This window comes from Hyaena hyaena, unplaced genomic scaffold, assembly GCF_003009895.1.
Source record: "Hyaena hyaena isolate Hyena2069 unplaced genomic scaffold, ASM300989v1 scaffold_1037, whole genome shotgun sequence".
Lineage (NCBI taxonomy): Eukaryota > Metazoa > Chordata > Mammalia > Carnivora > Hyaenidae > Hyaena > Hyaena hyaena.
In genome coordinates this window covers 81,168-99,248 of record NW_024081673.1, presented here as the reverse complement: position 1 = coordinate 99,248, position 18,081 = coordinate 81,168, and the positions used below count along the sequence as shown (strand labels likewise).

General features: G+C 42.3%; 1 protein-coding gene across 1 annotated transcript in view; it reads right to left on the bottom strand.

Moving 5' to 3' along the window:
• Nucleotides 1-18,081, bottom strand: part of LOC120223796 (integrin beta-like protein 1) — a 102,392-nt gene that overhangs the window by 9,813 nt on the left and 74,498 nt on the right. The window contains exon 3 of the mRNA XM_039222031.1: nt 15,085-15,201. Within this exon, the coding sequence (XP_039077962.1) occupies nt 15,085-15,201 (117 nt within the window). The remainder of the gene's footprint in view (nt 1-15,084; nt 15,202-18,081) is intronic.

Genomic DNA, 18,081 nt, shown 5'->3' with positions numbered 1-18,081 from the left:
CAACTGCTGCACAGTCTAAAGGTATACACTTGGCACTCATGGGCACCTTCTTCTTAAAAAGTCTCTCCTAGAGTGGTTTCCATGACATTGGGCCCTCCTTCTCCTTCTCACACTTCTTTTTTTTTTTTTTTAATGTTTTATTTCTTTCTTTTTTTTTTTTTTTTTTTTATGTTTTATTTATTTCTGAGAGAAAGAGAGACAGCATGAGCAGGGGAGGGTCTGAGAGAAAGGGAGATACAGAATCCGAAACAGGCTCCAGGCTCTGAGCTGGCAGTCGCGGGGCTCAAACCCACAAACTGTGAGATCATGACCTGAGCCGAAGTCGGACGCTTAACCAACTAAGCCACCCAGGCGCCCCTCCTTCTAACACTTCTCTTTTGTCCATTTTTCTACTTTTTTTCCTAACCCCATTAATGTGGGTGTTCCCTGGTTGTCTATTCTTTTTATTTTAATGTTTATTTATTTTTTGAGACACAGAGACAGGGTGAGTGGAGAAGGGGCAGAGAAAGAGGGAGACAGAGAATCCCAAGCAGGCTCCACACTATCAGTGTAGAGCCTGACATGGGGCTTAAACTCACAAATTGTGAGATGATGACTGAGCCAAAACCAAGAGGTGGACGCTTAACCGACTGAGCCACCCAGGTGCCCCTGTCTGTCTATTCTTAATCTTCTTTTTTCTCTCTCTAATCTCTCTTTTGAAAAATTCATAAATCACAGGCTGTCAGATAACAGAAATGATTACGGGGGTATATCTCCAGCCTCTAAATTAATTCTAAAGGCTACTCCCATAATTCTTACTCTGTATTCTATCATCCAAACTGATACTTCTAGACTTGGATATGCAGTTTTCTGTCCCACACCTGCTCTTCCGTTTTGCCCATTTCTTTTAATGGCAGAACTCTGCTTCCAGTACCCAGTTCAAAATGTTTTGAATCACATTTGAATCTCTTTTACTCCCCTCTTCTAAAGAGTTGCCAGAACCTTCCAAAATGTCCACCACGTCACCATCATCAACCTTTAAGAGTACCTTCTATCAGGTCATTCTCCAACATTTGTGCTCGCCGTTTCCCACAGCATGATTCTACTCACATACAGCCTTGAGCACCGGCCCCATGTAGCCCCCTAATGCTTACGGGATGAAGTTCACCTACTCTAGTCTTGCTTATGCTTTAGGTTTCTGAAATACATCCCCGCTCTACATTTCCAACCTCACTCCCTCTCTCCTCTTCTCCCCTTTCATGTACTTCACCATTTGAACTGATCTACTCATTGCCCCCGTACATTTCCCAGGATTTTCTGACTTCTTACATTTGCCGAGATAGGAATCCATTCTCCCAACCTGACACAGCCTGCCTCTGATAATTCTGGAAGTTCAGGGAATGTGACTACATCTTTGTGAAGAGTTTTCTAAGATCACCAAGTAAAGTTCATCTTCTCCTCCTCTGAATGTCTATAGTACCTTATTTTTCACTTCTATTGTGGAACTTTGTCTTCCACTTTGTGATATCTAGTTATGTATCAAATAAACCCACTACTTGACTGTGAATTCTTTAAGAATAGGAATCACTTCTGATTCATCACTGCAATCCTTCAGAGTCCAAGCACACTGCCTTAGACATAGTGGATCCTCAACAAACAAACAAACAAACCAACCTTCTAGATTGAAAACATTCATTTTTTAACAAAATCTCTTCTCAGTCCCTTACCCCACCTCCTAATCCCAACTTAGAACTATAAACTGAATCCAGGACATGAATATAGGTCACTGAGGAACAATGGACAGTTCTTGGATGGCTATTCTATTTTTGTGTTCAGTAGGGTGGAGTGAAGTTAGAGAACTGGTGCCCCCTACGAGCTACATACACAAAAATAGTTAGTAAATTGTTTATATCTTGACTTCACCAATAAAACAAAAATCCACTTAGACCGAGGTCTATTTATGATGTTAAAAAAAAAACTGTCCATCTTTGGAGGCAGATAATCTTGGGTACAAAAAATGAGAAAGAGCTTCTGTGCACCAGTGACATCAAGCTATGGACTTTCCAAATGTTCTTGTTTCTTGCTGACCCTGGGCGAGTGGGAATTACCATCAATTTGACATAATTGGAATCATTTAATCCCTATTGCAGAGAAAGCCATCTTCTCTTTAACTTAGGATATCGTTGAGAATAACTAAATGGCTCCTCACAGCAAGTAATTTAATGTAAAATTTATATTCAAGGAAATAGGAGATTGTTTTTCATTTATTAGCTCATTCATCACATCCTTCTGCAAAATTAAGTTGGCATCTAGCCCAGACAATGGTCAAAATGCAATGTAGTCAAATGATTTGCTTTGCCATTTACATGGCTTCTCTTTACTTAAAATTTTAAAAATCTTTCAATAAAAAAATTTAATAAGCTTTAATAACATAGACATCCAATCAAGAAACTACTGGGTACCAGACATCATACTAGCTCTACTCTTATGGTTCCTGGAGTCCACAAGGATATAAAATAAGGACCAGCAAACAAATGCATTTGAGCTATGGGAAAACTAAAAAGGACACTACTGTATTCAACAGTGAGAACACTGTTAACTGGAGTAGTCAGAGAAGAGCTCTGTGACACCCAAAGGATGAGAGGAAGCCAGACAGCCAATGTTCTAGAAAGCTAATGAAAGTTCTCAGAATAAGAAAGAGCTTGGCATGTTACAGGCAGTGAAAAAAGGTCAACGTGTTCAAAGAAAACTGAGTAAGAAAAAATGGAATAAATGGCAAAGCTGCAGAAAACATTCAGGAATGAGAGCCTAGGAAATTATTTATTCTTGGTAAAATGTTTCAATTTTATTCTAAGAGGGATGGGAAATCATAGAGGGATGCCATGCAGGAGAGTGATATGATAGAATTTACAATTTGCAAATTCAATTTGGCAGCTGTGTGGGAGATTAAGGTATGTTGGGAGGCACCTAGTATGGGGAAAGTGAGAGAGTGTTGCAGTGGTCCAAGTGAAAGGTGACGGACGTGGTGTAAGTACAAATGGAGAGAGGTAGACGGAGATCCACTTTGGGGGCAGCGCCTGTTGGATTGGAGGTGGCAGGTGAGAAACAAAGGACTAGTTTTCTAGCTAGAGAAATATTATAAATAATGATGCTATTTGTTAGATATGGGAACCGCAGGAGGGAGGGGTTGGGGGCAGAAAACCAGCTCTATTTTGAAGCTTGTGTGTCTGAGATACTCTAAGACAAGCACGTAGAGAGGTCAAGTGATCAGATGATGCACATCTGGTACTCAGAGGACAGGTTAGGGCTATGCTTATACATGCCGGACTTTGCAAAAGTAGGTGCCATTTAAAGTGGCGAAAGTGCTGAACCCAGCTAGGGAGAAATAAATCTTGGGAAACTCCCATATTTAGGGCTAGGGTAGAGGAGGTATAGCCAGACAAGTAGGGACATCTAGGAAAGAAGGAGGAAAATGAGATGATTTTGTAAAATGACAAGGGAAAGTATTCTATAGAAGAGACCTACCTACTAGGTGTAATGTTCCTGAAAACTGGGAGTTAAAAAAAAAGACCACAATAGTAGTTTCAGTTAGCTTTTGTTGGCCCAACTGTACATTGCTGTCACTTAGGCCTGTGAATGAAATACCCAGCGGGGCAGATCTATTGGAGTATCAGGCACATATACCATTCAGTAAGAACATGCCTGCTGGGTTCCAGAATCCATAGTGATATGTTATCTTTGTATAATAAGGGTACAATGGATCATTCTAGAAGGAACCTTAGAAAGACCCAGCCTAATAAATCATATGAAGTACACTAAATCGGCCTTCACTTGACTTCCCAAGTCTTCACATCGGTGAGTAACTTTCCATTTGATTTTCACTTCCAGAGCCATTCACCTCTCCCAGATGCTTACCTCCTTGCATCTGGTATCCCCATCCTTGCTTTTTCTTCCTTTTCTCTTCCCTTCCCTCACCAAGGATGCTCTGGACTTGTGTTGCCCAGTAAAGTAGTCACTAGTCACACATGACTATTTGAATTTATTAAAGGTAAGTAAAATTTAAAATTCAGTTTCTCAGGTGCATAAGTCCTATTTCAAGGGCTTGGTCTCCACGTGTGGCCAGTGGCTCCTGCGTTGAATGACGCAGATACAGAATATTCCCATTATCTTTGGAAATTCTATTGCACAGTGGTGCTCTAGACAAAGACCTTTCCCAGTGAAATTCACTGACTCTGAGCTACATTTCCTTAAAGCACTGCAGTGATGTTTCTCAGTTAGGAAACTGACCCAGGAGCAGATCTATTTGTATCAAATACTACATATTGCCTGCTCCATATTCTTTTCCCCTTGTTAATATTGGGAGGACACTCATTTTTTTTCAGGGAGGTGACAATATGTCCATTTGAAAATGTTTGATTACATAGGCTCCTTTTGACCTAGGACATACCTCTAATAAATGAGATACAAGAGGAAATCTCTTGGGCGAGGTTTCTAGGAAAGCCACTGTCCTCTACAGAAAACCAGATGGGCACGGCCAGCATGTGTCCTTTGCCTTTGCCTTTTTCTCTCCCCTTTTTCCTTCCCTAGTTGATAGATACACTGCAGGTTTTCTATGAGCATGACAGTAAAAGTCACACTGAGGGCAGAAGTGAAGACAGAAGTGAAGACAGAAGGTGTGTGGAACATTGATGGCTTTCAGGTAGTCACCTCCTCATCCATCTCTGTGGTGACAACCTGAAGATTCATTTCTGTCAATTACCTACAGTCCTGAATGGTCCCCTTATGAACTCAGAAAAGAGGTTTGTAACTTCAGGTGCAATCTGGAGAGAATCCCACTGCAACCCTAGCTAAGAGAGGCCGGGCTTGAGTCAGTGGGTGGGGGCCTTCGCCAATGTGAGCAACCCAGCAGCGCCTGGGGGTCGCTACACTCATATTGTCAGGCGGCATGTTCTCCTTCAATTTGCGGCTCTGCACTAAACAACTCCCAGAAGAAATGTGAACTGATTGTGTAATTAAGAGGTGGCTCTTCATTACCCCTTCTTGTTTCTTCAATTGGACTCATGGGCAGTATCTATTCCAGGAGCACAGAGGAAAGAAGAAAAGCAATAAGCAGTCCATTTCTTAGCCTCACCTGGACAGGTGGAGGACAGGTGGGAGATGTCTGATTACGTCATGTTAGGCAAAGACCCTTAAACACACCTGAGCCAACGTGTGGCTATATTTCCTTTATGAAGTCCTAAAATCATATGCCGCTAAAAAGTGGGCAATACTTACGGACTATCACCCTGGACAGAGGATTTTTTTTTCAGTAGTGACTATTTGATGTAAAAAAATCCATGCATTTACAGATCACATACAATTTTTATTGTTAATAAAGATGTTTTGAGAAGGCCCACATGGCGTCTATGATCATTGAACACGACTCACCAATAATTTAATTAAATGAAGAATGGTCTTATGTCACCCCGATTTTATGTTTGCCAGTCATTTTCAGGTTGTAATTTTGGCGTAATCAGAGTGGAACAGCTTAAAATTATGTAATTGCTTACATTCACCTTCAGGCACAATTTCTAATTTACCCCAGCCTACTAGGACTGGTCTAGGCATCTTTAGCATTATTGTTAGGAGGGGATAAACAGTGTTAGTTATTATTTCTCAGGTGCCTGCTGACTAGGTAGGTTTACGGGAGTGTTTGACTTTACTTATTCCTTGTTTGCTAAAATACTCAGGCAGTCCCTGCTTTGCTCTCTGGCCACACATTGGATGCAGAGGGTTGTAGTTGATTCCTCCCCGTGAAAGACCGCGTGAACTATGGCTCGGTATCTGGGAGTGGACTGAAAAAAATGACCCAAATTAGTGATTCTCAGTTTCATTCTCCTCTGAAACCACACCAGAGGGATGATGTTAACGAGTTTCACATACTCATAGCGGTAAGAGTTGTAAACCACTGGCTGCCACATTGACGGGGAGGCTGAAAGCTTTGAACACATAGCTTTCACCCCTCTGAGGCACAGGACTGCTGATTCATATGATGCTAACTTCTTCCAAAACTTGCATAGCTAATGCTTTACAATATTATTGTTTTGTCCTCTTCTGAAGATGGACATTTCAATCCTTTACTCTCCACTACGTACACAGGGAGTGCATGGATGCCCACTCAGCACATAGTACCAGGCACATTTCATTCTTTATGTCCCCTTCTCATCAGTAAGCCAATAAGTGGGCATTGTAATCCTCACCAGACACGTGAGTGTACCAAGGCAGAGAGACTGAATAACCTGCCCAAGTTACTACAACCAGTAGGAAATGGAGCCAGAATCCAAATCCTGGTCTGTCGAGTATGAGGTTCGCATTCATCTTCCTGTGTGCCACTGTTCACTTAACTTACAAGATAATGGTGACCTCTCCTTACTTAAATTTTCCTTGACAAAATGCAGCAGAGTGCACGCACACACATCGTAGAATGTGGGCTTTCTCCAGACAAAATATCAAAATACCCAAAGAAGATTCATAAAAGTCTATCCCTCCAAAAAATGTAGAAATACAACAAAATATCACCAGATATCATTTTCGAATGATGGATTTAAGAGTGATTTTTTATTTTGTCCTTTACATTTTTCATTATATTTTTATTTTTTTTAATGTTGAAAAATAAAAAAATCAACATGGAATATTTTATAATGTCCTACCATCTAGAGATGAGCAAAATAAATGAGTGAAATAATTTATGTCATAAACGATAAATGAGTCGTTTGAAAAAATCCTTCCCAAGGATGGATTCAAGAGCAGCAGAGAAAGAGTTCTGATGTAAGAAAATGACAGAGTATATTCCTTCCAAATACCAGATATTTTTTCATTTCTGTGCCTTCACTTGGCCTTCCCAGAACAAATGTTATTCACACTCAAGTTTCATACATTTAATTGCTATTCAAGGCCCTGGTCAAATGTTCATTCCAACTTGAAGAATTCTTTGATTTCAAACTGAGATCTCTGTGTCTCTCTCTGTCTTTCTCTCTCTCTCTCCCTCTCCTTCCCTCCCTCCCTCCCCTTATTTGTGGTTCTCTTAATTTGTAATTTATTCAAAGAAAAAAAAACTTCTTGAGATCTTAATCCTAAGTTTGAGGATACAATAACTTGAGGTGGGGGGGAGAAAGAGAGAGAGAGAGACGCTCATTATACCCATGGGAAGTGTACACATTTGAAGAAAAGACACATAAGCACACTTACAGTGACATGTCATGATGTTATAATAATGAAGGTATTGCAGTATGGAGGAAGTCTAAAATAATTTCAGAAAGGTTCCCTAAAGTAGATAATTTGGAAGCTTGATGGAAGAATGGAAAAATGATGAGAAGTTCTTCATGGAGAAGTGAAGATATAATGTCAGGTTAAGGGACAAAGTCATAACACACCCAAATTTCTCCATCTCCACGGACCTCCATGAAGAAATCATTGTTGTAAAACAAGATGGAGACAACTGGTGCCACAAAAGCATTTTCTCCTCCCCCCATCCAGCTGCTCGAATCAGAAACTTGGGATTCATCCTTGAACCTACCCCACCCCTCACTCACATCCTCTAATCATGGATTTCTGTAAATGCTGCTCAGAATCCCAGGGCAGTGGGGGTCCCTCTAGGCACTTGGCTGACACTCAGTACTAATCTCCCGGGAAGGAAATGGGTCAGGAACCCCATCTGGGCAGCAAGACAGTACCAGGCTTTCCCCTCCATGCAAGTCCTTGAGCAATTCATGAGGGTGACAGGTCAATACAGCGGTGTGGGATTTCCTTCTCTTCAGATAACACAGCCCACATGCCCTGATGAGATCCATACTGCACTGATGTTGAGTCTTCCCTGACTTAGAGGAAGCCTTATGCCCCAAAGAGCCAAAATCTCTCCTAATGATTCCTTGAGCATAAGCTCCCTGAAACCCCACGAAGGCATGGCATTCCCATCACATATTAATAGTTGATTCATAATCCCTCCTAAATTGGTTGACATTTATCAATCATAGGCCACTGTTACCATGGGCAGTGTTGTCTGGTAACACTGGTGTACACCATCTTCATCTGTTTCCAGGGAATCCGAGCTAGGAGCTTAACAGAAGGTCAGAGTCTCTTGTAGCAAAGTAAGGGTTTTGTTGTAATACTGTTGCCAAGACTCACAAGTTTTCCCATCTGTACTGTCCCCTATCTGGCTGGACCACTTTCACCTCTCTCCAGGGCTCCTCTTGGAAACATCTACACCCGCCAGCCTTTATGAACAATCTCCCCCCAGCAATCCGTACTTCACCCCGCAGCTAGAGGTACTTTTTCACTGCATGGATCATGTTACTGCCTTGTTTAAACCCCTTCTATGGCTTCCTATCATCCCTTGAGTGAAGCCTCAAATCATTAACATGGTTTTCAAAACATGTCACACCCTTTTCCCCTTTGCATTCTGATCTCCAACCACCCAGGGTGTCTCTCTGGTTCTCAAACGTTCCTGGAATATGTCACTGTCACCTTCCCCACAGATACCCCGCACATGCTGTTCTCTGTGACTTTGTGTCACATCCGCTGCCAGCATCTAGCTAAGGTCTCTGCGTCCTATTATAAGTATGGTGGTTGTCACGTTCAGCTGATTAATACACGTGAAGCACATACTGTGCACCATACAGTGTTACCCAGGTAAGGAGGCATTAGAGTCTACGTTACACCCCCAATTATGTATATTCCCACTGAACCTGCAGCTCTCCTTGCAGCAGACTCAGCTCATTGTCATTCCTTTGTCAACGTCTGCCCTTCAAGTTTAATTGTAAGCTCCAGCAGACTCACCATCAGATCTCCAGTGCTGGCAAATAGTGGAGGCTCAATAAATATTTGACGGATTAATGAAGAAATAAATGATAACTTCAGTTTCAACCAGGCAGAGGTTGGGAGAATTTCCATACGAAAACATTTCATTAGAATTTGAAAAGAAGAGTCTGAAGCTGAGGAGAACAGAGCTAAGAAGTCATTGGAGAGACTGTGCTGAACATGAACATGGGAGAAGCTGAGATCGCTCAAGGGCAACGAACAGCAAGCGGAAAGACATCCAGGAGCCATTTCAAGGGAGATATAAGATTTACTGGCAGGCTCGGGAGAGGAACAAATTAAGAAAAGTGGGAGAAGAAACAGGTAGGACAGGGGTCTCCGAGGCCCAGAGGGGAGACCATTTCATGGGCACTCGGAGTACCTACAACTTTGTGTTTAAACGTGGTCACACATTGGGAGAACTGAAAATCACCTAGGATTTGCGTGACTAGGACTTATCAGTAACCTCAGGGAGAGTCAGTTATGTTGAATGGTTGAAGGCAGACCAAGTTTCATTGAACCAAGAGGAATGCTATAAGCTTAGAGGCCAGAGGGAATGGCATCAAAGAGGTAAAAATCATTTAAAGGCATGTGTGTGTTTGAAGGGCCGAGCAGGGCTTTACATGGAATAAGCATGCAATGAGTATTTGCTGATTTAATTACTATTATGTATTATATACACGATAAGAGGGGTTTCCTTAAGATAAGGGATATTTCTAGATAGACTGAGAAATACAGAAACTTTGGCAATGCATACTGTGACTTTAGGAACCCCAATGGCCAGTGTCTTCTTAATTATGCTCTTCTGTGCTTGGGGGAATCTATGAGAAGCTCCCACACAGAAGGTGCACTGTTGAGTAAGATCCACTAGAAATACGGCAGCCACTTTGATTTGGTGGCTCAGTGTCAAGTGTGAGGAGAAAGACTGTGCTGTGTGCAAAAAGTAGATAGGAGGAAACATTCAGTCTGTCTAAAATGGAACATCAGAACGTCACAGTTCTGAATAATAAACTGTCATTACAAAAGGCATTAATAAGCAAACATGGAGCCCTGTTACACAACCCTTAGGCTTCACCATACTCCACATCAGAACCTTCTGCCTGCCGTTCTCTTTGTATGTATCTAAAACCAGTAATAATAATAGGTAATGTATGTATATGTATATGTGTGTCATATACATATACACTTAGATGCTGGGCACTTTATATGCATTAACTGCACTTATCTTACAGCAACCCTACAAAAGAGGTATATTATGATCACCATTTTATAGGTGGGAAATAGAGGGTATGTAAACTATCTCAAGTTATATTGTTCATAAGCGGCAGAGTCAGGGCTGGGAAAAAAATACTCCCATCTGTAGTCTGAACTACTGCACTATATGCCATTTATATTTCTTAATATTAAAGTACATTTAGATTTGCATGAAAAGCACAGGAATTTGTGATCGCCTCATCAACTGATTTAGCATGCTGTATACTTTAGTTCCAAAGTTACTATAGGTCCAAACGTGTCAATTAATGTCATGTCTTTTGTATTTTCTTTCCAGAGAAGAGCTAAGGCGTAGATGAAATTCACGACTATGATAACCAGGACTCAAGTGGTTCCTCCCCTAAAGCAGGGTTCCAAAAATAAAAGAATTGAAATCACAGTACCTTTATTAGCTGTCCTAAAGAAATCCCACTTTGATCCCCAGTGCAAAGCTACAGTGGGAGGTAATGTTCCCAGTGAGAACATGAATTACAGTTGATTCTCATTATTTGCAAATTCCACATTAGAGAATTTGCTTACTCACTGAGATGTATTTGTATCCCTGAAATCAATACTCATTAAAGTTTTCCAGGTCATTCGAGCACACAGGCAGAGTGGTTCGCATTCTCAGCTAAGACCAAACACTATCACACTCTGCCTCTTGTGTCAGCTCTTACACTGTAAAGAAGTGTCCTTTCTGCAGTACATTCAGGGCTATGCTTTTCACATTTTCAGGCTTTTGTTGATGATTTTGATGTTTGAGATGGCCCCTAAGTATAGTGCTGAAATGCCTCATGTACTTCAGTGTAAAAAGGCTATAATGTGCCTTACGGAGAAAACACCTGTCACACAATCTCCGTTCAGGGCTGTTGGCCATGAGTTCTATATTAACAAATCGACTACATATTACACAAGGCCTTTAAACAGAAACACACAGAATACAAAGGTATGTACTGGTCTGTTGATGAAAAATCCTCTGACCAGAGGCAGGAATGTGGCTCCATATTTTTCTTAGGAGCAATGATTCAGTATTTGCTAATTCAGTGTTCATGGCAGCTTTATAGACTATAACTGCCATGAATGAGAACAAACAGTACCTTGTTGAGGAATACTAAACAATGTGTGTGTGTGGACTGTGAGTTATATGTAGCTTTTCTAGCTGTATGTTACTTAGGATAAACATGAGTAGGCCATTGATGGGGACATCTCTCCCTCTCTGTCCTGGAACTATCCCTCTCCAAGCCATAGGACAGATCATCCAGAGTAAAGACTCACAAGCAAATTACAAGAAAAGCAAAACACACACTGACTAGTATGGGTAAAGATGCATGCATAGTTCCTAGTGAAGAAATGGTGGCAGAATTTAATGCTCCACACTGTCAATGAGTTGCCAGCTCATGGAGCTTTGATGTAGGAGAAGAAGGTAGGAAAAACAAGTCATTGGTACCTACAGACAATCTTTTAAAATACTAGTTACCTAACCCCAAATCTCTCAAGGACATTACGCACACATTGAAGTGAAATTATGAATAACATACAGTATTCTCAGGGAAAATGTCCAAGAATTGTTTTCCTTTACATACTTGAAAGGTATTCAGAGATCTTTGGTCAATAAAGTGTTTTTAATAAGATTTAAAATATGAAATAAAATGCATAGGTGATTTTTTTTTTAGATCTGGTTGCTAAAATTTAAGAAAAAAGCAGAGAGAATGCATCAAATTATAGTGATCAAAGGTGCTATGTGTATCCGGCTGCTATGTGTCTGCTGCTGGCTGGGCTGTGTCCCACCTTGAGCACACAGGAGCAGCAGCAAAGTTCTGTCCAAACTTGAAAATGCCTCTGCTCTCTGATAATTCAGTTCCATGGTACCATCTCTATTCGGTAAGATCAACCACCTAAGAATTAATTTCTCGCTGTGTGAGTAAGGATCTTCCAAGTTGTAACCAAGGCTATAGCAGGAAGATAAGGTGTGTTAGCATGTCTACAGCTATTGTCTAATTGACTGTCACATCGAAGGCTGGATTGGATGGTTGGCAGAATCTAAACAGTACTGAAGATTAAGATCATCCAGAGAAGATGTTCAGACCACCCGGCATGAGAGGTATGTTCCATTGGCAGATATATTTTGGCGACTGCAGTTGGCCCACCAATATCATCCTTACTGCTTTGGGGGCTTCCACTTGGCACCACCTGGGGTTCTTGGCCCCAAGGCTGTCTCTAGCCAGAGAAGCCTGCTCTCAGATCATGCATGTACTTTGACGCACGCTGGATGTGGCGAGTGAGCTAATGCCTCCTAGAAGCAGTCCTTGACCAATGACTGCTGGATAAATAAAAGCTGTGTGCTAGGGCCACCTGGGTGGCTCAGTCAGTTGAGTGTCTGAGTTTGGCTTAGGTCATGATCTCACGGCTTGTGAGTTCAAGCCCCGCATTGGGTTCTGTGTTGACAGCTCAGAGCCTGGAGCCTGCTTCAGATTCTGTGTCCCTCTCTCATTCTGCCCCTCCTTTGCTCATGCTCTGTCTTCCTCTCTCTCTGAAGAATAAATAAAACATTAAAACAATAATGTAAAAAATAAGAACCATGTGCTTAACTTAGGCTCCCAGAGTTCCATCTCCTGTCCTCGGATGAAGCTCCAGTTGACCGTCACAGTAACTGGATGGATAACACCATCTTAACTGTCTGCCTTTCCTTTCCCACTATCCTACCATGTCTTCTCCACCTTTCCAATAAATTCCTTGCATTCCAATCCTTATCTCTGAATCTTACTTCCCACAGAGTTCCCTACAAAGGGTTCTAGTCTCTGGCACAATTATATTTCTCATTGAACATCAAGTAGTTGGTGTCCTGGTTTATACATTGGTCTTTTACTAATTTGGCTAGAGGAAATCAGTTTCCCTGGGGTCACAGATAACTCTGGGTAGATGGACAGAATACAGAGTATAGACAAGCAGAGTCAAGTATTAGTCTAAGAAATTATTACTTTGTGAGATGTTCTCTCATTTACCTAATACATGTTTGATCTCATCTAGCAGGGGGTTATACAGACCTGTTGCTATCTTTGATTTTCTCCCCAAAATTGTAGAGAAAGATGCATTGGGGGTAGGGAGTATATAATTTATAGGTATGTTGATGTAACAGGTTTCTACAATATCAACATTTCAACCAAGTTAGTGAGGCAGATGGGTAGGGAGACCCAGGTGATGTAGACACTCCATGTCAGAGATATGACAATGCTAATAAGAGCAGAGATGTGTATGTGGTTCTTTATAGAAGCCAGGTAGGCTTTAGATACTCTTGTAAGAACTAAATGAGTTAAGGGGCACCTGGGTGGCTCAGTTGGTTAACTGTCCAACTCCTGATTTCGGTTCAGGTTACGATCTCATGGTTTGTGAGTTCAAGCCCCTCATTGGGCTCTGCTCTGACAGCTTAGAGCCTGGTTGGGATCCTCTGTCTCCGTCCCTCTCTGCTGTTCCCCTGTTCATGCTCTCTCTCTCTCTCTCTCTCTCTCTTTCTCTCTCAACATTAAATAAACATTAAAAAAATTATTAAATAAGTTAGTAAGGAGAGCACTTACCAGAAAAATAAAAAGACTATAATTGATTTAGATATTTCTGGTAACTGATACTAGTGAAGAAAGAGAGATCTAGGGCACCTGGGTGGCTCAGTTAAGCTTCTGACTTCGGCTCAGGTCATGATCTCATGGTTCATGGGTTTGAGTCCCACGTTGGGCTCTGTGTTCACAGCTAGTTCAGAGCCAGAGCCTGTTTCAAATTTTATATCTCTGTCTCTCTCTGACCCTCCCCTGCTCACACTGTCTCTCTCTCTCAGAAATAAATAAAACATTTAAAATTTTTTTTAAAAAAACGAAAAGAGAAAGAGATCTAAACTAAAAATAATATTGACAAAAAGCCCAAACAGTTTGATGTCACCCTAGGAAAACTGTGTTATCAAGAAAGATCTGTGAACTGAACGTCAGAGCCCACATCCTAGGTTCTGCCACTTTTTAGTTATGGGACATTGACGCCTCCAACCTCACTCCCTGTCACATCTGTGAATCTGCAGAAAGCAGGGGCGATCTCTTGGGGCTGTGCGAGGGCCTCTTCCCTTGGCCCACAGAGAAAGGAAAGAACAAAGGATGCTTGCTTAAATCACCGGTGTGTTATAGCTGGTCAGCAAGAGAACAAAGACGTGGATGTCAGATAGAGGGTGTCCCCACCTTTGGTGAGTTGTCTGTGCATTTTGGTTATTTGCCAATAATAGCGCCGAATCACATTATGATCATTATCTGAAGAGCGATGGATTCTTTCAGTGCGACTGCACACCCGGCCACCCCCCTCGCTGGCACTGGCCGCTTGCAGGGAGCTGCAGTCCGCAGGCGTCATCTCTGCAAAATGAACTTTTGCATGCCTGACCCAGGGGAATGAGGTGGGCCCCGTCCCCTCAGCTGCACGAAGCTCAAATAGACACTGTCACGTTTGCCTTTGGGGACCCTCATTTGTGCCACACTCCCTCTGCTGCCTGGCGTCTCTGTGTCACGCTTACTCTGCAGATTATTACCGTCGCTGACCTCCTGTGGGGTCTCCGAGCTGTCATGGAAATGGAATGTCTGTCTTTTGTGCTTTTGTAGGTAGAATGTGATCGTACTGCTTTTTTTCCCCCACATTTGTAGGTAATATGTCCTTCCCTGCCAGTTTTTATTAGCAGAGTGAGAACATCATTTCCTACAGAGCGGGTGCAGCAGAACCTGTCACTACCTTCATAAGGCTTAGCACGGTCTCAGTGACCTTTAGTGACCAGCGGGCTTCGTATGTTCACATTCTCCCAAGTCAAGAGCCCAAGAAAATAAAGATCGATACGAACTGAATTGTGTGATGCTTTTAGGTCTACTCGTATATTGCCTTCAGGTTATCTTCTTTTTTAACAGAGTTTCCTTTTTTAAAAAAAAAAAAAAGAGGAGGAAGAAGTAGGGTGAGGAAGGCAGGCAACGCCGGCCGCAGGTGGCCGAGGCCATGAGCAGCACTTACCCCCGCAGACCGTGCCGTCCAGGCCTTCGCAGCGGCGGCCGTCGCATTCACACGTCTTGCCGTACACCCTGGGGTCCCCCGGAGGGTAGCAGGTACACTTGCCACATTCGCATTTACCTGCAAAACGCACAGGGAGGGCGCACTTGTTAGGAGGCCACGGAATCGGCCAGGCTTTCAAAGGACACAACTAACACACCGCGAAGCCTGTGCCCGCTGCGCCTGGAAATAGTTCCACAAATGACATTTCTTCTCGCCTCCGGCAAGACCAAGTCCAAGTGGCGAGGGGGCCGGGGGCCGGAGTGACGCTTTTGTTTCAGTCCGTTTTCAAGACTACTTCCCTTATTAAACCCTCTGGGCGTTTCATCTTCCACTTAGTTTGATGATACCAAAATTGTATCTATTTTGACATAATTTAGGATAACGTCATTTAAAAAATATTTTGTATATTTTTATTGGGGTTCTATCTGCCACATAAGCAAACAACGAGGTGATGTTTTAGGACGATTTGGCATCAATTTCGTAATTCATAGAACTCATTTTAACAGGCAACATGTGTCAAAGTGCATGGCCCAAACCCCAGTATTATTCTTGACTTGAAATTCTAAAGGATAAGCAGTTTCTGGAATGACTTTGATTCACAGTTTGGGAATTCCTTAACTATTATCGTTATGGCTTTCATCATCATTTCTTGAGTGGTAACGACGTGTCAAACACTATAATTCTCTGAATCCCATCATTTGGTTTTCACGTTGCCACACATTGACCAGCATTAGTACTGCCATTTGACTAAACAGGAAACAGAGAGGTACTGAGGTCAAGTTCCTTTCCACAGTGAACCGGCTCATAAGGAATAGATTCAAAATTTATATCCGTTCTTATTAACCTTAAAGTTTGTGCACTTAACCATGAAGCCACACTGCATTTTAATATACTCCACACAGCACCATGAGGCTGTACAAGAAAGAAAATCTCCCTTTGTCTGAGGAATTGGTGCTGGTTTGGCAGAAATCCAGCTGGGTGAGTACTCCAAGACATCTGCTACTCTCTGTCATTAGCCCAACCATCATAATTACACACCCACTGAAATGATCATAAGATGCTTCAGGGCTGACCCTGCAATGTTGTTAGTCATTCTGTTGCTGCATTTGTATCTTGTTAAAGAAATTCTGAGTTGGTAGATGATGGAAGAAAGGAAAATTAGTATTTCGAATCGTATAATTTCAGAGCTGTAATTAAAGATAATCTAATGCAGTGATTCATAATCTTTTCTGGCAGAAGTGGTGGGGTCATTGTCCCTTTGAGAATCTGGTGAAAGATATTGCAAGAGAGGGTGTTGTTCTGGCTGCCCTTCAACCTGTCTCTCTTTCTACTTAGAGACGGGCCCAAGTTCAGCAGGAGGCAGAGCCCTTTTCCTTCCCCAGGGATATACTCCCTCTTCCTATGCGCTGGTGGACAGAAGGGGGACACACCAGACACCCTCGGCCATGGCTTTGAATCTTGAGGGCGAGAGCGAAGGCACAGGGTCTGTGGCAGCGTTCGCAAGAGCAACAGCCCAGCAGTGAGGGTCCACGAGTGGAGAAGCTGGGCACCCAGTTCCAAAGCAATGGCAGCAGGGGCTAGTTCTCGGCAGGGCCTTCCGTCCCCAGGCTGCCGCACGAACTGGTTGTCCAAGCTTGCACTCTGCACCCAAACCCTTCTAACACAGTCCTTTTCCATCCCAGTTAAGGAGGTTGGTTTCTGTGGCCCACAGACAAGAACTCTAACTGGTGGTCCCCAGATCTCTCCTTGGAAAAATACCCTACTACTCATTTATTTTTTATAAAATGTCAAGAGGATCCATGATTTCCCGCAGTGAACTTAATAGAGGAGGAAACCCATGCAAGCAGAGGCTAAATGATTTATCTAAGGCCAGCGAGGTAGACATCAGCAAGGGTGGCGCCGGAACCCAGACTTCCTGAGCCCCAGTTACCTTCTGGTGTACACAGACACATCTGCCCTCATCATGGGTGTGTGTGTGTGAATGACAAAAAATATCCAGACTGTGGAGACAAAGAGACTAACTACAGAACCATCAGCAGCACAGCCACAAATAGTCAACCCGTCCTTCACGGACAGATTCGGGAAATATCTGCCACACGATTCCCAAGAGGGAATGCAGTCCACTTGTCAAATCAACATCAATTTTTGAATTTGAGGGCATGTGTATTTGTGGTGACAATTTAACTCACATTTTAAGGCATTCGGGAAGTTTCCTGGATATGCATTATTGGTTTCTGTGCCTCTCAGGAAAGGATGGCAGAAATGCTGGCGTATGTGTTTGGATATCAATGTTTCATTTATTTTGCCATGGATCGTTTCTGTCTTGTATCTCTTCTGTAAAGTTACACTGAAAAGTGTTCTTATTCAGTCCTGGGTTCACTTTTTTCCCTCGTGGATTATAATTCAAGTATCCTTTTTCAAATATCAGAGAATAATTAGCCACTCTGCAATTCTTGGTGTTTTTTTGGCAATGAATCTGTTGGGGTTTTAAAAAGCTCTCTTAAGCCAACTGTTAGCTGAGTTACTGTATGGCTATAGCTGTAATACAGTTTATAGGCTATAGAAGCTTCATAGGGAAAGGCAAAAAAAATCATACATCAAAACAGGCTAATTTATTACAGACAGAAAGTCAGTGAAGAGTAAGTTGTTCATCAGGCCACATATTTAAGTGCCTTATTCTGCTGTCCAAGTTCACAACTTCAGTCCAGTCCCAACCAAGACATACACTTAGCAGGCAAATTTCTGCTCATCTTTCAAGATACAATGTCACCAAATCCATGATACTTGCACCCACTACTCACGTACCTCCACAAATACAGCAGGGTCAACTGCCTTCTCTTGTGTCCTTATGATGCTTGGATGAATATTTATTGAACAGATGCACTAAACAATCATCACAAGTAAATAGTTTAGTAATATTCCCACAATGCATGCGCTTTAATGACAGAACCTGAATTT